Source organism: Podarcis erhardii (genome assembly GCF_964252035.2).
Source record: "Podarcis erhardii genome assembly, chromosome: 15".
Classification (NCBI taxonomy): Eukaryota; Metazoa; Chordata; class Lepidosauria; order Squamata; family Lacertidae; genus Podarcis; species Podarcis erhardii.
Genome location: NC_138505.1, coordinates 10737957 through 10758936, shown reverse-complemented (window position 1 = coordinate 10758936; position 20980 = coordinate 10737957). Strand labels below are relative to the sequence as shown.

General features: G+C 47.0%; 1 protein-coding gene across 2 annotated transcripts; it reads left to right on the top strand.

The window, feature by feature from the left end:
- On the top strand, positions 1 to 20367 carry KHDC4 (KH domain containing 4, pre-mRNA splicing factor). Of its 2 annotated transcripts, none has more exons than XR_014151230.1 (14): positions 1 to 143; positions 841 to 1081; positions 3282 to 3410; positions 4336 to 4415; positions 4935 to 4987; positions 5901 to 6067; positions 7163 to 7374; positions 7883 to 7943; positions 9060 to 9117; positions 10387 to 10637; positions 12448 to 12606; positions 14989 to 15073; positions 16814 to 16899; positions 18789 to 18852. XR_014151230.1 is itself a non-coding variant. In XM_081841028.1 (14 exons), exons 1-14 carry the CDS (start codon positions 97 to 99, stop codon positions 18986 to 18988), a joined length of 1857 nt encoding a protein of 618 aa, XP_081697154.1. In that variant the 5' UTR covers positions 1 to 96; the 3' UTR covers positions 18989 to 20367. The 2 variants fall into 2 exon arrangements, 1 of the variants encoding a protein (XP_081697154.1); XM_081841028.1 differs by having other exon boundaries at positions 14961 to 15073; positions 18789 to 20367.
- The last annotated feature ends 613 nt before the right edge of the window (positions 20368 to 20980 follow it).

Genomic DNA, 20980 nt, shown 5'->3' with positions numbered 1-20980 from the left:
GCGGCGGAACGGAAGTGACGCGAGGGAGGGGAAGTTTCTCAGCAGAGCGGAGAAGGCGGCGGCGGCGACAGCGGCCTGGAGAGGGTCGTCTGAGCCATGTCAACGGGGAGCTCGGGGCAGCGAGAGCATGGGGCCTCGGGAGGGTGAGGAGGCCGCGGCTGGGAGGCCGGGCGAGAGGGGAGGCCGGGAAGGGAAAGTGGAGGGAGAGGGGGAGGGAGAGGCCTGGCGGAGGAGGAGGAGGAGGCGCCCGTTTATGGCTTTCGCCCGTGCCGGGGTCCCCTTGAGGCCCTCCAGACGTCGCTGGACTACCATGCCCCGCCAGCCCCCAGCCAGCATGGTCGCGGGGATGGGAGTTGTGGTCCAGCAACACCTCGTGGGCCGCAGGTCCCCCACCCCAGGCTTATGAGAGGCTGTAAATCTACCTTAAACAAATACAGTAGTACCTCGGGTTACATACGCTTCAAGTTACATATGCTTCAGGTTACAGACTCTGCTAACTCAGAAATATTACCTCAGGTTAAGAACTTTGCTTCAGGATGAGAACAGAAATCGTGCTCCGGCGGTGCGGCAGCAGCAGGAGGCCCCACTAGCTAAAGTGGTGCTTCAGGTTAAGAACAGTTTCAGGTTAAAAATGGACCTCTGGAACGAATTAAGTACTTAACCCGAGGTACCACTGTATTGTCTTATCCACTAAGGCTGCTGTTGCCAGGATTATTGAGAGGGTTTTTGAGCCGTCGAGATGTGTTACAAGTGCTAAGCCTTATGGAGTGAGGAGATCAAGGAACAGGCAGCAGCCCCGGAGGGAATCTGAAGCTTTAATTTGATTTTTTTTTTCTCCAGGCGACGCAGTAAATGGGACCAGCCTGGCCCGTCTCCGGCTCTCTTCCTCCTTCCTGCAACCACTCCCGTGGCTGGCCGGCCTGTCCAGGGCAGCGGAGATAGTGTATCTGGGATGTCAGGGTCTGAGGGCTCAGCGGCCCCACTGGGAGCTCTGGATGCAGCCGCTGCTGTGGCAGCCAAAATCAATGCCATGTTAATGGCCAAAGGGAAGCTGAAACCAACGGCGAATTCAACGGACAAGGTCAGTGGCTGGCAGGGTGAAGGCATCAGATTTCGAAAGCAATAAGCCATTTAACTTTCATGATGGTTGAGAAAAGAAAGCTGTATACACACTATACATTTAAAGCACACCCCCCAGAATCCTGGGAATTGTAGGTTGTTATGGGTGCTGCGCTTTGTAGCTATGTGAAGGTTAAATTTAAGTTCCCAGGATTCTTTGCAGGGAGCCATGTGCTCTGATGTGTACACAGCTGAAGTCTCAAATTTAGGAGTTGGACTTGTTCACTCATGCTATTAATTATTTGCCCATTGTTTCCTGACATCTGGCCAAATGTGTATTGGGGCATATCAAACCCATTGAAATTAATTGCAGTGGGTCAACATGGTTGGATATAACCCCTTGTGTTGGCTATCAGTGGGTTGTAATGAAGGTTTGTTCTGCAATCAGTGTGCTCTTTTTTCATTTGTCCGCTTACCCTTTAATATGTATTGTCGTCAAAGTGGTTTGCCTTAAGAACAAAACAAAATAGCAATTGTGAGATAGGCAGATCTGTAGCAACATATCACAAGCCACAAACAATGATATGAAAAGAGTTCAAAATGAGCACATAACATCCAGCAGTGTTGACATGAAACTGATCAAAAATTAATTCACCAAGCCCAGCATTGCCTTCAGATTTGTCCAGGCACCTACCAGGGTACACATTCCCTAAGAAGTCCCCAACACCTCCCTTAGGCCACATTAAGATAAATACTTCTAAAAACTTTATTTTACTGGTGCTGCTGCTATGGTCTTGAATTTGCCCCCCAAAACTCCAGAATTTCAGTCATTCTGGACTCTGTATATGTTGCAGCAGGAGTTGGCTGCTGTCACAGGCATATACAAGGGGCTATATTTTATCACACACCCCCATGAGACAACACCTGAAGCTATGGGCGGTCAGCCCAAGATAGCTAAGCTCTGGGGAAAGTGATATGGATTAAATTAAAAGGGGGTGTCTGGGACAAGATGGCACTTTGCTGTGAGTCTCCTTGAGCCTAGATTTAGCTCTGCAAATGGACAATGAATATACAGTCATGCCTTGCGTTACAAACGCTGCGGGTTGTGTGTTTTTGGGTTGTGGACCGTGCCTAACCTGGAAGTACCGGAATGGGTTACTTCTGGGTTTCAGCACATGAGCCGAAGCACAAAATGGTGTCATGCGCAGAAGTGCCGAATCATGTGCACAGACGCGGCGCTGCGGCTTGCGAATGTGCCTCCTGCATGGGTCACATTCGCCACCCGAGGTATGACTGTACACAATGTATGAACTGCACTGCAAAATTAAGACTATAAAGGGTGAATGAGCCAGCCATTGTTTTAACTCCATCATCCTTCCAAAGAAAATAATTTGGTTTCCCCTTCTGTCAGTAGTGAACATTTTGGAGCAATTTGGACTGGTTGCATGAAATCTATCCCTTGGTTCAGTCGCATCTGCTTTCAGAACAAGTTGGCGAGGGTGGGGGAGGGATTTTAACGTATCAGTGACTTCCCCTTTTCTCTTTGGATGCCAGAAAGTCTGGCTTAATAAGCGAGACTCTACTTTCTTAGCTTGTGACAGGGTTGGGGAACCTCAAGCTAAGGGGTCAAATGCAACCCTTCGGTTACAGCCATGAAACATCTCAAGTTATTTCTTATCCTAAGAAGACTTCCCAGCCTATCTGGGAATAGATGATTATCATTGTATAAGATGTTGTATTAGTGAAAGAAATGAATGTCTGTACAGTAGTACCTCGGGTTAAGTATTTAATTCATTCCGGAGGTCCATTCTTAACCTGAAGCACCACTTAAGCTAATGGGGCCTCCTGCTGCTGCTGCGCCGCCGGAGCATAATTTCTGTTCTCATCCTGAAGCAAAGTTCTTAACCTCAAGCACTATTTCTGGGTTAGCGGAGCCTGTAACCTGAAGCATATGTAACCCGAGGTACCACTGTAACTGAAAACGCAAAAAGAAAAAAACAAAACAAACAGATGCAACCCTTCAGGCTTCTCTGTAGGCCCTCTCCCCAGGCCACACCTCTTGCCAGCCCCGCTTCACACCCTCATTGAGTGTTTCTGCCTGTCTTGAATGTACCCTTGAACTCTGATCATGCCTCCTCCTTGCCCGGATGGAGAGGGGCAGGTGAGTGTGCAAAGGGTGGGGGCTTATGTGTCTTGATGCCCATTGTCTGATCTGTTAACAGCTTCAGGCTCCTGGAAAAGGACCGGCTGCCAGCAAAAGCAAAGATGATCTTGTCGTCGCAGAAGTGGAGATAAACGATGTGCCTCTCACGTGCCGAAACCTCCTGACGAGAGGGCAGACGCAGGATGAGGTCTGTGCTGCTAATTGGTCCTATGGGTTTCCAGGTGGCTCTGGGGTACTTTCCAGCTGCTATGCTTGGTTCTCCTGTTGAAACCCTGTCCGACCTTTGGAACAGCCAGGTGTCAATAGCTGTTAAGCGAGTCTTGGGGGAGGCAGCATTAGTCCAGCTATTGGTCCATCTAGCTCAGCATTGTCAAGGTTGACTTGCAGCGGCTCTTCAGGGTTTCAGATGGGAGTTCTCTTCCAGCCTTATTTGATGCCAGTGGCTTAACTTGGGACCTTCTGCATGCAAACAGACACCTTGCCACTTTGCTTTGGTTCATTAAATATTGGCAATCCTAGCTAAATGGAAGCTCCAGAATCAGTGTATGTCTTAGGTCCTCGTGGCACAATACATTTAAAGCAGCGTTATACCAGTTTGAACAATCATGATTCTTCCCCCCCCCAAAATAATAATAATAATAATAATAATAATAATAATAATAATAATAATAATAATAATAATAGAACTGTAGTTTGTTAAAGAAGGTGAGATCTATTGGGAGATAACTATTCAGCTCACAAAACTACTGTTCCCAAAGTAGTTTAGCATTTGGTCCCTCTTTCCAGGGAACTCTAGAATTTGTTTCTCCATACTGGAAATAGGAGGTCTTCTAACAGCTCTCCGTATCCTTATGTCATGACACATAACACAGTATCTTTATGTTGTGCAGATGGGGCCTGCTTAACAGTTGCTGAGGACAAATAGGTGGTGTATGAATGGGTGAAGGAAGGCTATTGCCTCTAGGTCCTGCTTGTGAGCTCCCCCTTGAGGCTTTCCATGGGCTGCTGTAGGAAATTGGGGCTGCTGGACTATGTTAGCCTTTCTCCTGATTCAGCGGGGATTTTACTGCATTTCCTAATCTGAGCAATTCACTGTCCCTTTGTATCTGCAGATAAGTAGGCTGAGCGGAGCCGCAGTCTCGACTCGGGGAAGGTACATGACTGCAGAAGAGAAAGCAAAAGTTGGACCTGGGTTTGTATCTTCTTCAATTTCCTCCTCTGGTTCTCTCCAGGATTAAAAAATCTGTAGAAGAATGAGTGCTTATGGATTAGATATTGGACCTGAACGAGCAGACCAGCTACGTTTGTGCATTTTTGTAATTTTGTAAGCTGTGTGACTTGGCTGCTCACTTGATTGAGATGTGCAAAGTTAAAACGGCACAAGTCAAATGTTATTGGATGGAGGAAGCAACAGGCAATCCTCTGCTCTTCCACCATTACCATTCTTCAGTTTGCAAAACCAGGAGGACTCCTTCCCCCCACCAAACAGCTACCTTCCTGCAAATCCCTTTTAATGAGAGCAAACACACACAGTGCCCAATGTCAAGGACAGAGAGCCCTCACCATAAGAGTGCCCCCAAGTGCAGCATTTTATCCCCTGTGAGGCTGACTACAGTTTATTCCCAGAGTCCCAGTGACATTGACTGCCTCCAGTGGAGGCCTTTGTTTCAGTTTAAAATATATAAAAAATATTACAACTTGTGTTTTGCAGAGATCGTCCATTGTACTTGCACGTCCAGGGGCAAACGCGAGAACTGGTGGATAGTAAGTAAGCTCTGATTCAACACCCTGGGTAGAGAATGGCTGTGTATGTGCTGTACACATTATTTCCCTCAAAAGAATTCTGGGCACTGTAGCTTGTTAAGAGTTGCTGTGAATTGCAACTGAGGGATAAAGCACAGTGCAACTCTTTAAGGGGAAGGATGTGTTTAAGGTGTTTTAAGGTGTAGTGTGTACACAGCCGAGGTTAGTTCACTTGACTAAGGGACCGTTAGCCTAACAGGCACAGAGTTGTTATTAAATATGAAGTTGTGTTGTTGCATAATTTTTTCGCTGGGCACCCATCTGTTAAGGGTTGCTGTGGTTGCTTCCAACATTATAAACCTTGCATTAAGCAAGGGGTTGGACTGTATGACCATCAAGGACTTTCCCAGCTCTATAACTGCATGATAGGAGTATAGGCAGCTGCCTTATGCTTGGGTCAGACCACTAGCCCATGCAGCTCAATATTGTCTACCCTGATTGGCAGCAGCTCTCCAAGCTTTCAGACAGGGAGTCTCTCCCAGCCCTGCCTGGAGATGCTGGTGGATTGAACCTTGGAGCTTCTGCTTACAAAATAGGTGCTCTACCACCAGGCCTTCCCCTCAAAGAGCCTGTCCTTGGGAAAATAAGGAGTTGTCTTATGCTGGGTCAGGCCAACTGGGTCAATGTAGTTCAGTACCGCCTACGCTGTCTGGCAGCAGCTCTCCAGGGCTTCATGCAGAGTGTCCTTCACATGATCTTCTAAAGCAACAACAGCACCTACATGAAAACAATTCAAATCCAACACAGATAACAGTTCTATATCCTAAACGAATAATGATTGTGAAATTACCCTAAATGTTTCTTCTTCTGTAGTAACCAAAATTTCCCTTCTTTTCATAGGATTAAAGTTGTTTTATTTATTTTTGCCTTACAGGAGCAGTAAACCGAATCAAGGAAATCATTACAAACGGCGTCGTGAAAGCTGCCACTGGATCCAGTCCAACTTTCAACGGAGCTACAGTTACCGTCTACCACCAACCTGCCCCCATCACTCAGCTGCCTCCGGCTGTTGGCCAGAAGCCCTCCTTCCAGTCAGGAGGAGTACGTATTGGCCAAGTCCTTGTGTCTTTACCCTTGCATCAGTGTTAGAAACTGAGATATGAAAGCTAGGAACTAAATGGCACCTTAAACCTAGGCTATTGGTGCAGCAATGGAATGTCTAGGCATGCTTTTTTAATAACAAGAATACAAAGCTGAAAATGAACTGCAGCTAAAATCTTATGTTCATTTTTCATACTGTGTATTCCTCATATTAAGACTGCAAAAAACAAAGACATGCTTCCCCTGCCCGCCCCCCTAAGAGGGTCTCTTCTCCAGTCTTCAGAGACTAGCTGGAGGCAGAAAAAGGTCCTCCTTTCCTTCCACTGTGCAGTTTTAATCTGAAATCTTAGGCTCAGTACTGCAGCCAGAGCTCAGAAACTGCTCACGCTAATGAAATTCTCTGTCACAAAACACACCTAGAACAATGGGAGTTTTGAACACTGCCTTGCATTTTGCTTTACACCTGTTTGCCTGTTGAACTGTCCATGTCTGCTTAGTTTGATTCCTTTACCTAGAGGATTAAGAAGACAGAGCCTGTACAGTTGGGCTCTGTCGATACCATCCTCTTAGAGAAACACGATGGAGAGAGGGGTTCAGCTTGCAGAAAGAGTGGAGACCTCACTGTGCCATCGGACAAACATGTAGCCAGTGTGGTGCCTGCCAGGTGATGTTGGACTCCGGTTCCTATCGGCCTCGGGATGATCAAGGATGATGGGAGTTGTAGTCCAGCAACATTTTGACGGCACCACACTGGCTAACCCTGTCTATACACACCTTCTACTGAGTCAGACCACTCGTCCATCTATCTCTGTGTTGTTTACCCTGATTGGGAATGGCTCTCTAGGGTGTCAGAAAAGTTTCTCTCTCCCAGCCCTATGCGGAGATGGCAGGGATTGAACCCGGGACCTTCTGCATGCAGAGCAAATGTTCTGCTACTGAGCTATGGCCTTCCACTGAAACAAGAACTGCCTAGGATGGGGGATTGCAGCCGTAGCAGGTCATCTGGGAAGAGGGGACCTCTAACCCATTCCCACCCTTTCCTGATTCTAGTGTCAAATGCAGCACCTAAGGGTGTCTCTCTCTGTTTATGTACAGATGCACTATGTCCAGGACAAATTGTTTGTTGGCTTGGAACATGCTGTACCTACCTTCAACGTAAAGGAGAAAGTCGAAGGCCCAGGCTGCTCCTACTTGCAACATATCCAGATTGAGACCGGCGCCAAGGTGTTCCTCCGGGGGAAGGGCTCTGGGTGCATCGAACCTGCCTCTGGCCGAGAAGCCTTTGAGCCGATGTACATTTACATCAGGTAGGGAGCTGGGAGCCCGCTGGGCTTTGTCACCAGGAAGGAATCGGCTTTTTGTGTGCCATCCCAAGTGTTAAGTTGCAATGTCAAGTTTGGTAAACTGGCTTAGTTTAATTACGAAGCCTTTCTAATCAGCTGAATCTGGGATGGGTATTAAGCAGGTTGGGATTTACTAGCGGATCCCTGGGTGATTTGAAGCAGGTGAGCAAGGACTTCGGACTCCTAACATTGGAATAGCAGGGTCGGAAGTGAGCATCGGGGGGCATCTAGTCCAGTGTTTCCCAAACTTGGATCTCCAGCTGTTTTTGAACTACACTTCCCATCATCCCTGACCACTGATCCTGGTAGCTAGGGATGATGGGAGATGTAGTCCAAAAACAGCTGGAGACCCAAGTTAGGGAAACGCTGATCTAGTCCCACCCCCTGCTATGGAACCTTTTGACCATCTTTGTGGATGTCTGGAGTCTGACAGGAACTTGTCTGTCTGTGTGTTGTATTTCCTCTCCTCCAGCCATCCAAAACCAGAAGGCCTTGCAGCTGCCAAAAAGCTTTGTGAGAACCTGTTACAAACAGTAAGTAAGCCCTTCTTTTTTATTGTTGCACTCTCTCGCCAAAGTCACGTGAAGCGCCCATCTCTTTCTGTACTTTATATACAGCTTTCCTGGCAGTGGTGGCTGGGGCCTGATGGGAATCTGAGTCCAGCATCCTTTGGTTGTGGCAGCCCCTGATGTCCCAGCAACGTGTTGACCCTCCTAGTGAAAAGGATTATTGTTGGGAACAAAGCAGCATGTCTTCCATTTTTTGCTAATTTGAAACCTTCCCAAATCGTACTGGCCAGCTGTCATAGAATTTAGAGTCGGAAGGGACCACGAAAGCCAACCTGGTCCAGCTCTCTGCAACTTGGGGCTCGAACCCACAACCCTGAGATGATTAAATGTCTCATGATCTACCGACTGAGCTGTCCCAGCTGTCAGTACGGTGCAGTTGCTTAGCTTAGTAAAACATCTCATACTTTGTAATAGGAGCTGACGGTTGAAACTGACTATTTGTGATTGTGCTAGTCTTGAGTAATTCTTTATATTTTGTAATGGCCCTGATTTCCCTTTTTTGGGGGGGGGATGCTGTTGTTTTAATGCAGTGTCCCCCAACCTGGTGCCCTCCCTTTTGGACTGCCGCTCCAACATTTTGGACTGCCGCTCCCATCATCCCCTGCCCATTGGCCATGCTTGCTAGGGGTTGGTGGGAGTTGTAGTACAGTGGTACCTCTGGTTGCTCCCGGGATCCATTCCAGAGCCCCGTTCGCAACATGAGCAGAACGCAACCCGTGTCTGCACGTGATTGGGTCGCGATTCGCCGCTTCTGCGCATGCGCGAGCAGCGAAACCTGGAAGTAACCCTTTCCAGTACTTCCGGGTCACCACGGGACGCAACCTGAAAACGCTCAACCTGAAGCAAATGCAACACGAGGTATGACTACTACAGCAGCATCTGGAGAACCACAGGCCCCTTCCTTGCCCCCAGACAGACTCCCACTTGTGGCACTGGGCAGTAGAACCAATCTGTACAGGAGGAGCTTAACAGTTTGCGTACAACTAGGCTCACCTAACCAGGGCTATACGGTCTCCCACTAGAGCATGAGTGTCCTTTATTGAAACCGAAGCAATCTGATCCCTCTTTATCTCTTCCAAGGTTCATGCTGAATACTCGCGATTTGTGAACCAGATAACCACGGCAGTCCCCATAACAGGTGTGTATTGACAGCGTGCAACACTTAGTTCGGTGGTGGAGGGAGATGGAAGATGGAAACCAGAGACTTTGGGGTTAAATTTGCCATTATGAAAGCCCACAGGTGGAGAAACGCTCTCAGTCTTTCCATTCTCTCTGGAGTGGGGGGGGGGGGCTGCATCACAATGGTGGGTAACGCAGTTCTCTGTTGCCACCTGGTTGCTCCCTGTTGTGTTTGCAAGGACAGGGTGGGGAACCTCAGGCTGGAGCAGGGGGTCATAGACCTGGACATAGCTAGGCCTGGAAGGCCACATCTGTTCCTCTTGTGTTACCCAAGCCGCACACCCTCTGCCCAGGCCACACCTCTGCACGGGCCTTGCTTCATATACCCCTTGAGTGCTTTTGTCTGGCTGGAATGTGTCCTTGAAGTCTCATAATGCCTCTTGCTTGCCTGAATGGAGGAGTGAAAGGGCTCTGTGTGTCTGTGTGTAGAAACCAGCCCGTTGTTGTTGTTTAACAACCCTCCCTTCACTCTTAAGATCCCGGAGCAGGTTGCAACAATTAAAATACAATATTAAAGACAGTTTGAACAGTTTACTGTGTAAAATTTGGATTCATTGCTCCACCTGCTTTTCTTTCTGTCCCCACCCACATGCCCACCAGCATGTTAATTTTAAATTTAATTTAATTTATTATTTATACTCTGCCCATCTGGCTGGGTTTCCCCAGCCACTCTGGGCGGCTTCGAACAAAACACTAAAATACAATAACATATTAAACATTAAAAGCTTCCCTAAACAGGGCTGCCTTCAGATATCTTCTAAAAGTTTGGTAGTTGTTTTTCTCTTTGACATCTGGTGGGAGGGCGTTCCACAGGGTGGGCGCCACTACCGAGAAGGCCCTCTGCCTGGTTCCCTGTAACTTGGCTTCTCGCATTGAGGGAACAGCCAGAAGGTCCTCGGTGCAGGACCTCAGCGTCTGGGCAGATGTTAATTTGGAACACCTTCCTATTTTGTATCAGACAGTCACCATCACTTTTCAGCACCCGTTGAAGGCTTTCCTTTTTCAGCAGGCCTTCTAAGAGATATTTTTATTTGTGCCCCAGGTCACACTCTGTATAGGGTTTGAAACTTTTTATGTGTGTGTGTTTATGTAAGAATTTCAACTCTTTTAATATATGCAGTGGTTTTCTGTATTTTTACTGAAATTGCCTTGACATGCTTCAATAGGAAGTAATTCATGTATAAAATAAATAATTATTATTACTTTCTTCCTCTCCCCACCCCCATAGGGTTTGCGCAGCCCGCAGCTTTAACGACTGTCCCTCCTCAGCCACCGTATTACCCCCCCAGCGGCTTTCAGGCAGGCTACCCTGTGGTTCCGCCCCCTCAGCAGCCGGTACAGCCTCCTTACGGGGTGCCAGGCATTGTGCCTCCTGCAGTTCCGTTGGCGCCAGGAGTGTTAGCACTGCCCACCGGAGTCCCACCTGTGCCCACCCAGTACCCGATTACGCAAGTGCAGTCTCCCGCTAGCACTGGCCAGGTAAGGCAGGGAATGTTGCCTGGTGACTGGTGAGGGGGCACCCAGTAGTGTCTAGGGCAGTGTCCTTGAATCCCCAGAGATTGTTGGACTTCTACTCCCATCATCTCTGACCGTTGGTGAAGCTGGCTGGGGTTGATAGGATTTGTAGTCCAGCAACATCTGGAGACGCAAGGTTAAAGAACGCTTCTGTAGGGGTGGCTGTTGTTATTTTTTAGACTGTTTCATAGACACTTGTTTTTCAGAAGTTTTTAAACTTTTTTTTAATTGTAGTCTGCTTTATGGGTGAGCCTGCCACCCTCTCGTCCTTTAGGAGGTGGCTTCTAAGCAGCTTACAAGCGGTAAATAAAAAAAGTTTTTTAACGACACATAAATGAAACATACCGTAAAACAACTTCATCAGAATGTGAAAATAAACATGGGCAATTAAAATGCACAATGAAACGAGCCCATTAAAGCAGCACAGTGATTAAAATGGCAATTAAAGCAGGACATTCAAACCCGGAGATCAAAGGAATGTAGGTGTGCCTTCAGGAGCTAAGCAGAACAACTTAGTGGTGGGGGGGGGGGCTCTTGTATTTTAGCAGGGGATGGGAGATTTGATAACATTAACATGTGGAGTATATCTCTTGGGGTCTGAATGAGAAGTTATCAGATTTCACATCTTTTCCTCTCTTTTTTCTTTTTAAAAATCAAGGTCATACTGAGACTCTTAATCTCAGGGTCATAGGTTTGAGCTCCACATTGGGCAGAAAGTCGCTGCATTGCAGAGGGTTGGACTAGATGGCCCTTGTGGTCCCTTCCAAATCTGTGATTCTGTGATGTGTTGCAGGCGTGATGCATTACTCCATTCTGGGGTGGGGTGGGGGACTCACCTGCTGTGGGTGGGTGTAGGGCAAGCTGCCCATTCATGCCATGGCGAACCAGTAAATCTGGGTTCTTGTGTATGTGAGAAGTGCACACAGCATCAGGGAGAGTGTTCGGTTTTGCAGGGTGTGAGCCTTCCATTGCTCCAATTACAGGGGAAAGGTAGTGAGGAGGCACATAAGGAATCCTGGATAGCTCAGTTGGTTAGACCATGGTGCTGATAACACCAAGGTTGCAGGTTCGATCCCTGTATGGACCAGCTGCATATTCCTGCATTGCAGGGGGTTGGACTAGATGATCCTCAGGGTCCCTTCCAACTCTACAGTTCTGTGATTCTGTGAATCCAAACGTTGGTGTCTAAAAACATGAGCTTGAGGCCCAGCACAAAAATCACTGCCCTTCTAATTTGAGCACTGATTGGTGGAGAGAGAGAAGTAGGCATGTAACTAAAAAGAGAGCCTGGCTTGGGAGCCTTAGGAAGAAGGGCAGATCTGACCAAATAGAGCAGTGCAGAGCTAAGGCCCGACTTGCCTTTCACAGGCACAAATGTAGCCCCATGGAAGCGGATTTAGTTAGCGGTTGGTTGTGGGAAGGGGGCTCTGAATATGGGCTGAATTGTGGCCACCAGTAGACAGAACAACAAAACACAGACAATACAAGTACAATAAATACATGTTACTGTTTCAGTCGTTGGTGCTTAAGAAATTGCTTTTCTAACGGGCGGTTTTATTGTCTCAAATTGCTCCCGTGTTTCACAGGAAGCGATTTCTAAATGCAATGAGATTGTGTGCATGTTTCTAAGATACATTTTCATTTTGTTGTTACTTGTATTTTTTAACCACTCTGGTGTTTGTCCACAAAGGGGAGCCAAGGTGGGCTACAAATGCGATCAGTATCAAAATAACAGAAATAACCCCTCTCTTCTTTTGACCTGCATGGTTTGTAGACGCCGCTGAGCGCCCCTTTCCTCCCGGCCGCCCCCGTGAAGACGACCTTGCCGGCCACCACGCAGCCGCCAGGTCAGCCCCAACCCCAGCTGGGCCAGAAAAGGCGTTTCACCGAAGAGCTGCCGGATGAGCGGGAATCTGGGCTGCTGGGATACCAGGTGGAGTGACTCCCTGCCATTTTACTGCCTCCCCTGCCCCTCTTTCCTTTGGTCACAGAGCTGGTTCCATACCTGGATTTTTGGGTTTTTTCCACAAGCCTCTACGGGTCAGATACAGTAGAAGCTAGTGTTCCTCAACTGCCCTGCCATCAGGTGGGCCCTGGAGGGTCAGGGCGGACATGCTGCCAGTTGCTGGAAGCCACAGGCTGGGAGAGATGCTCTTTTGCTCGGCTCCTGCTTGCGCATTCCCGACTGCAGCGTCTGAGAACGGGGTGCTGAACTAGATGAGCCACTGACCTGATTCATCAGGCTCGTCTTAAGTTCCCCATCACCTTGTCCAAAGAATGTGCTACGTTCTTTGGGATGGGCAGTAATCCCTAGGCAGGCTTTGCGTTCCCAAGCAAGGTGTCCAGCAGATGTTGCTGGACTACAACTTCCATCGTCACTGGCCGTTGGCCATGCTGGCTGAGGCTGATGGGAGCTGTAGTCCCAACATCACGTGGACCCTTTTCCAGGAGTCCCAAGCAATTGCTGGGCGAGGTGGTTTGCCAGTCAAGAGGTAGGACCCTGGTTTCTCATGGTTGTTACAAAAAGGAACCTTGTGACACTTTAAAGCGGTGGTGAGAGAACATATAGATTCCTGATATTGTTGGACTCTGAACTCCCAGAAGCCACGGCTAGTAGTCAGGGCTGATGAGAGTTGAAGTCCAGCACTATCTAGAATGCCACAGGTTCCCCAGCCTGCAGTAGAAGCAGAGAGAGTATTCACCACAGCCCTTTCCTGATCTCGTATCTGTCTGAGCTCTGACCAGGAAGCTCGGAAGCCATACCATATGAATTCCTTAGCAGTTTGACCCCCCTGTTGTTTACATTTTTTTTTGCAACACCTTGTCCCCTGTCCCATTGACCTTCGAAATATATTTTGCCTTGCTATTGAGGGACCCCACTAGCTGTCCCAGTTTGCATCTTACTCTCCGCTGGGTTTTGAGGCTTTGTGGTGGTGATCAAGGATGGAGTGTTTTTTCCTTCCAATTTCAAACTTTATAATAGATGCCACTATTTTCTCTTTGTTTGTGTTCCATCTCTAAACTAGGCTTGTAAGTAAGTCAACACAAGTGACCAGCCTGTCTGCCCATGTGTGGGAGGGGCCATAATTCAAATAGAAAGGTGCATTTGTTTGAATTGAGAAGGTCCCAGGTTAATAATAATAAAAATATAAATTTTATTATTTATACACTGCCCATCTGACTGGGTTGCCCCAGCCACTCTGTGGCATCTCCATTTTAAAAAAAAAAAGTCACGCTAGGAGTTGACAGGAGAAGAACTTTCTCTGTCTGAGATCGTGGAAATCTGCCAGTCAGAGCGGGCCGTGCTGGCTAGATGGTTTGGCCTGGTCTAAGGAACCTTCCTTTGGTCTCATAATAAAAGGCAGTGGCTAAGATATAAAGAGCCACTGAAAATTAATGCTGAGTTTACAGTGAGCAAAAATACTGAGCAAAGAAGAATGTTCATAGAAGATCTTGATTTAAACTAAAGTGAATGGTTAGTTAACAGAAACAGACACAGATGATGATGCTACATTTCATTTCAAGAGTTGGAACGGAAGGGCCTGTTGGTTTTAGCAGGCACCTTCCTCTGTTCTGACCTGGTGTAAGGCAACTTCCTCGTTCCATACATAGGTGAGTCATTTGTGACATTTGGACAGCTCGAAAGGAGAAGAAGAAAAGGGAACCAGCTCTGTTTTCTTAACTTCCCTGGCAGCTGTTCTTACTTGCCACAGGTGGCACAGGCTGCTGCAGTCTCAGTTATGAGGCTGGTCTGAAAAAGCTGTTGAGTCTTAACAGCCCTTTAAAACAAAAACGGATCCCTGTTACCTTTTCCTTTGGAAGAGAAGTAAATATTCCACACACCTGAGTTCAAATCCTGGAGTGGCACAGAACCTGAGCTGTGTGTTGAGAAATCCCCCCGTTCAAACCTCACCTTGGCTTTGAATGACATCGGCCTCCTTAGCGATTTGCTCAGCCTCAGCCTTCCCATCTGCAATATGGAAACAACGAAGCCTGGCCTACCTTTCAAGGGCTCTTGAAAGGATTGCACAGAGTATCTTAAGCCATTATACGCTATGCTCATACTCCCAGGTGGTTTGGGCATTGTTGTGCAGCAAGCTTTCCAGTTTACCATGTGCTAAATGCACAGCGTTTTAAGAGGCCCAGAAAAAAAAACAACGGAAGCATGGCCTGTAATGGTGTGTAGAGAGCAAAGAGACTGGGCCTGCTGCAAGTTTTCATTAAGGAGCTGATAGCTTGTGTCATAGTTTTAGATTTGCTAATGCCGCTGTGTTTTTCTGCTCATAGCATGGACCCATTCATATGACTAATTTAGGTACAGGCTTCTCCAGTCAGACCGAGATGGATGGAACGGGTTCGAAGCCAGCAAGTTCCTCAGGAAAGGAGAGAGAGAGGGACAGGTAGGTTGTGGCCCTGGCGCCCGGCTTTGCTCTGGTACAGTTTTGAGTGGGAACTGCAATGAAATGTGTTTCAGTGTGGAAGTGCTCCTCAGGCTCTATCATTAGGAGAAGTGAGGTTGCTGAGTTTTGGGGTATTGTGAAAAGACATATATATATATATATATATATATATATATATATATATATACAGTGGTGCCTCGCAAGACGAAATTAATCCGTTCCGTGAGGCTCTTCGTATAGCGGTTTTTTTGTCTTGCGAAGCAAGCCCATTGACAGCTTAGCGGATTAGCGCTATTCGCAGTTTAGCGGCTTATCAGCGGATCAGCTGATAAGCGGCTTAGGGCTTAGGAAAGGGGGGGGGGAATGGAAAAAACCCCGCAGGAACTCGCAAGACATTTTCGTCTTGCGAAGCAAGCCCATAGGGAAATTCGTTTTGCGAAGCGCCTCCAAAACGGAAAACCCTTTCGTCTAGCAGGTTTTCCATCTTGCGAGGCCTTCGTCTTGCGGGGCACCACTGTATATATATAGTTGTAGAACATGTTGTTAAATTTATTACCCACCCTTCAACAGCAGCTTACTACAAAATTTAAAAACAGGACATATTGCACATGACAGTACTAAGCTAGATGGGATCAATGGGCCAACTTGTTATAAGGCAGGTTCCTACAGGTTTTATCCAGCTAAGAGTAGACCCATTGAAATGAATGGACCCGGGTTCAGCAGGCTCCTCTGAGCCTAACCATGGGAGAAGATGGTCTTTTAAGCAACCTGGTCCCAAGCCAGTGAGTCCCAATTGGGAAGAGTTCTTCTTGGGCTCAGGACCTGCACACAGGCTTCCCAGAGCCTTCAGGTTGGCTGCTGTGAGAACAGGATGCTGGACTAGATGGGCCTCTGGCCTGATCCAGCAGCCAGGCTCTTCTTATGTTCCTAAACCATTTATTTATTCCACAGGATTTATATATTGCTTAATCCTCAAAACCTCTTAGCGGTTTGCAAACAAATACACATTAAGAATACAGTGGCACCTTGGTAGTCAAACGCCTTAGTTGTCGAACATATTGGCTCCTGAATGTCACAAACCCGGAAGTGAGTGTTCCAGTTTGCGAACATTTTTTGGAAGCCGAATGTCCAACGCAGCTTACGCGGCTTCTGACTGCGTGCAGGAAGCTCCTGCAGCCAATCGGAAGCTGCGCTTTGGTTTTTGAACTGTTTTGGGACTCCCAGAACGGATTAAATTTGAGAACCAAGGTACGACTGTACTGATAAAATAGTATTAAAAACGAATTGACCCACAGAATTCCAAAATATAAATTTAATCTGCAGTCTTAATACACTTTAGTTTTGGAAACATGCATTTGGACATCTCCTAAGATACCGTGAACAAATTTTTATGATGATGGAGGAGCAGGTTTCTGTCAACGTTTGTATACAGCTGGACACCATTTGGAAGGAAGATGGCGGGATGAACCTTTCAAAACTACACTGATTCTAACCACTGATTTAAGAACTGGATTGAGAATCTGCACTTAGAATCCCCTTGCAGGGCCAGGTGCGATGCTGCTGGGTATAAAATAGAAATTCCATATTAAAATGTGGCTAAGTTTGCCCATGCAAAACAGTTTTCAGCAGGGGCCAAAAATAATGTAAGGAAGGCACCTGCCTAATATAAATATTTAGGGCTTTTAAACCAGGATTTTTAATGGGTTGAATAAGCTTGAAATGCTCCTTGTTTCCAAACAGGCAGCTGATGCCTCCACCGGCTTTACCAGTGACCGGGATGAAGGTGGAGCCTGACGACCGGAACGGGTCCTTAGTGGGCGGCAACGGTGAGCGTGGGCGGCCGGGAGCCGTGACTTGTACTTGCATTCCATCAGCCGGCCTAGCTAACCTTAGGCTGTTCTTCCCAGTGTCACCTCCAGGTGCTAAACTCTTGTGTGCACAACTTCCTTTCAGTTCCCTGTCTTCTGAGTTCTGCTAGTAGCTAGGGAAACTAAAGCTAAGGGTAAATCAAACCTTTATTCTTACACGAGCTCCAAAGAGTAAAATTACAGAGTGGTAAAGCTAAGGGTACAATTTGTCTCTGGAAATGCACACACCCTTAAAGACCTGGAGTTCCCAGGAGCTCGTGAGTGCGAATGTCCTTCCTGTTCCCACAATTCACAGATCTGCAGGGAAAAGCTTCCGAATGCCACCAGTCTCTCTCCCATGGGTGCCATGTGGGGGCCATTGGTATGAACACCACCACATACGAAAGAGCAAGCCTTTAAAACATGGCACCCGGGCTTTTGTGATCCGTAAAGGAGCCTGGGCAGGAGGGCAGAAAAGGGGTGAGGGGGGGAGGCTCCTGCTTTGCACGCACAAAGACCCCTAACTCAATATCCAGCATCTCCAGTTTAGACTGGGAAAAAGACTCCCTGCCCGGGTTGATAATACTGAGCCAAATGGACCATTGCTCTGACTCAAGGGAGCTTCCTCTGTTCTTCTTTAAATCAGCCCTTTGTTTTGAACCAGGAGGACTGGAATCTTACTTTATTTTTAGGGGAGGGGCTGCGGTTCAGTGGTAGAGCTTTGCATGCAGAAGGTCCCAGGTTCAGTCCAAAAAAGGCAACTCCAGGTAGGGCTGGGTGATGTCCCTTGCCTATTTTCTATGTTCCTAAGAAGGACGAGGAAGCTGTAAGTCATCCCTCACCAACCTGGTTCCCTCCAAATGTTTTGGATGAAAGCTCCCATCAGCCCCAGCCAGCCAGATGTGAGTTTTACATCTGGAGGCACCAGACTGGTGACAGATGAGGCAAGCAATCCATTTCCCATTCTGATCAGGAGAGTGGGCAGAACAGTAGAACTTTTTCCCTTCCGCACTTGGATCTGCTGTTCTTGGAGCTTATGTTTTTCTTTGCTCAGACACCGCAGGGAAAAGAACAGTGTCTCCTTCTCAGGGCTGAGGGTTGTTGCTTTGGTCTGATTTGTGTACCCAGCATCCTAGCCCTCCTTCCCAGTTACTGCTGCTTTCCCTCTTTTTCTCTCTCTTCCTTACATCCTCCTCCACCAAGCAATACATCACACTCCTTCCTCCTCAATACCCAGAAAAGCAGAATTCTGCATTTCAAGCAGGGAACCTTAGCTTTTCCCATGATGCCAAGTGAAATTGACATATAGTCAGTCGATTTCCGCTCTGTGCTTAGGTGCTCAGCGTGGCTTTTCTGCTGGTAGGATATCCAGCTTGAATTGGACACTTCTGACTGGGAGACAGAACATAACACTTCTCTCCCCCCCACCTCTTAAAAGTTTCCCCTTTTAAAAAAATGGTAGTTGGACACTTTCAACCCCCTCCTGTTTTTTTTTAACATGTTGTTCTTTAACGGTGAACTTGCAAACCCTGTTGCCTCATTTTTGCTAACTTGACTTTTCTTTGTCTTTTTGTGTTTTTCTTTTTTTTCTCTCTCTCTCTTCTGTGTTCTCTTACATGGCTCTGACGGATCACACTTGTGCTGTTTGCCGGTCCTGTATCGCCTGACCTCCCACCCGGGGTGACCGTTGTTGGCTCTGTGACCTCAAAATGGTGTCCGACTAACTTTTTTTTTGGAAAAAAATTCATTAATGCCTCTCATTGAATTAACATGTTTTTGAGGGATATTTTTTACCTTTCTCTTTTATTTTTTCCTGGGGCGGGATGTCTCTCTCTTTTTTTCTCTCTCTCTCTGTTCATCATCATTAGATCACCCAGCTAAGAAGATGAAAACCGGAGAAAAGGGATTCGGCCTGGTGGCTTACGCTGGCGACTCCTCGGATGAAGAAGAAGACCACGGGGTTCACAAAACCGCAAGTAGCTACTCGCAGACATGGAGCTTAGGATACCAGTACCCCTCGTCGCAGCAGCGGGCAAAGCAACAGATGCCATTCTGGATGGCACCTTAGCTGCTGCAGCTGCAGTTGCCTCTGCCACCTTCCACCTGTTGTCTCTCTCAAGCAATAACACATGTATATTATCAAAGAATCTCTGCAAAATGTACATCGGCCCTGACCTCTTTGCACAAGCTTCTGAGATGCAGTATGGCCCTTTCTGTGCCAGGGGCTCCGTTTTTGTGTTTTCGTTTTATTTCTTAAAAAAAAAAAAAACAGACAAAAAGAACTTGCTATTATATCTGCAGTGGACTCCTCCATCAAAGGCAATTTGAAAGCCGCAGGCTTAATGGAATACAACTGCAGATAAACAGTGTCAGCATTACACTCGCAGGGAATGTCTCCATTATATCTCCCTTTCTCTCTTTTAATGCCCCCCTCCAGCTTATCATGCACCTGTTCTTGGCTTTGGAAAAGAAGCCAGCCAACCAGCGAAGTTCAATAACTTAAGCCTGCTGCTGTTCTGCTTGTATTTCTGTTTTATAACTGGATTTTAATTTTGTGTGTGTGTGTGTGTAATGCTTGGTCTTCTAAATAGGATTGGGGTGGGTGGGGGAAACCTTTGCCTGAAAAACCTGTTTCCTGAAAATCACTTTCTTTAAACACTCTTTCTGTTGGTCTCTTTAAAAAAAAAAATCAAATCTGTAATGCAATTTTCCAAAACAACTTCAGAATTGTTTTGTCAAGCAGCTGGTTTGTTTTCTTCTTTGTCTCTCTAATTTCATTTGGCCAAGTCACATTTGTCAGGGAAGACAATGTATTACTTTTTCTCCCCTTGCTGTGGGGTGGGGGTGGATTTAGCAGTAGGTGTTAAAATCTTGAACTGGTCCTCCTGAGGTAATTTCTCTTCACCCCATTGTGATTGGATCTTCGACCAGCCGGCGTGTCGTTACTTCTGCAGCAATGGCATCGTTGCAATCTCGTTCCGTTCCGAAAAACCACCTCCAACCAGACTTCTTTGCTTTGTGGCTGTCTTGCTGATAAGAGATGCATTGAGCTTGGGACATCTTCGGGTGCTGGTGACATGCAGCCACGGCCGAAGAGGAAAACACAAAACTTGTGGGATTGTTTTATAGCAACTCAAAACTGTGACGGGCTCTTTCCTGGGCCCGTTAGGCTGCTATCAGCCAAAACACTTGCAGTCAAGGGCAGAGACGGAGGGGGCACCACTGGACCTGAAATTTTGCTGTCTTGTGTTCAAAGGGCAAGTAAAAGTTTGAAGTATTGGAATAAGTGTTGGAGGTGTTTCCCCGCCCCACAGAAAATGATCTGGTGGAGCTTGCTTTCACTTTAAAAAAACAAACCAACAACCACACTATTCTCTAATTTTGTTTTTCTATATGTTGTAAATAAATTCAAACCATAATTTCATTATAAATGTACAAATAATTCTACTTGCTTTTCCATACTCTTGTTTTTGTTTGGAAAGTCAGCCTTGAGCAAAAAGCCCAGCCCACACTATCAGCCCTGAAAAGTTATTTGTGGCTTAAGAAAGGACCATTTCTTTTTCATGGCACATAAAGCCTTCAGTGGCTACTGACCAGGCTCCTCAGCTGTTGGAGGTAGTAGGTCTCCTAATACCAGGTGATGGGAATCGCAGGTAGGGACAGCCCGGCTTGGGGGCTTTGCATTTAGGCATCTTGTTGGCCACTTGAGAGCACAGGATGTTGGTCTAGATCAGGTCAGCAACCTTTTTCAGCCGTGGGCTGGTCCACTGTCCCTCAGACCATGTGGTGGGCTGGACTATATATTTTTTGGGGGGGGGGGAATGAATGAATTCCTATACGCCACAAATAACCCAGAGGTGCATTTTAAATAAAAGGACACATTCTACTCATGTAAAAACACGCTGATTCCCAAGAAGGCAATTGGGCCGCATCCGGCCCAGGGGCCTTAGGTTGCCTATCCCTGGTCTAGATGCGCCATTGTCCTGATCCACCTGGGCTCTTATGTGCATTGTTTTGTAACGCTTTTCAGCTTTGGCCCTCATAAGAGATTGTTACTGAC

What these genes read in the sequence shown, in the direction of transcription:
- KHDC4 (XM_081841028.1), top strand. Translation starts at nt 97, where the DNA reads ATGTCAACGGGGAGCTCGGGGCAGCGAGAGCATGGGGCCTCGGGAGG. An exon ending in GTGAGAACCTGTTACAAACA is followed by an intron (nt 7,944 to 9,059) that starts GTAAGTAAGCCC and finishes ATCTCTTCCAAG; the next exon opens with GTTCATGCTGAATACTCGCG. An exon ending in CACGGCAGTCCCCATAACAG is followed by an intron (nt 9,118 to 10,386) that starts GTGTGTATTGAC and finishes CCACCCCCATAG; the next exon opens with GGTTTGCGCAGCCCGCAGCT.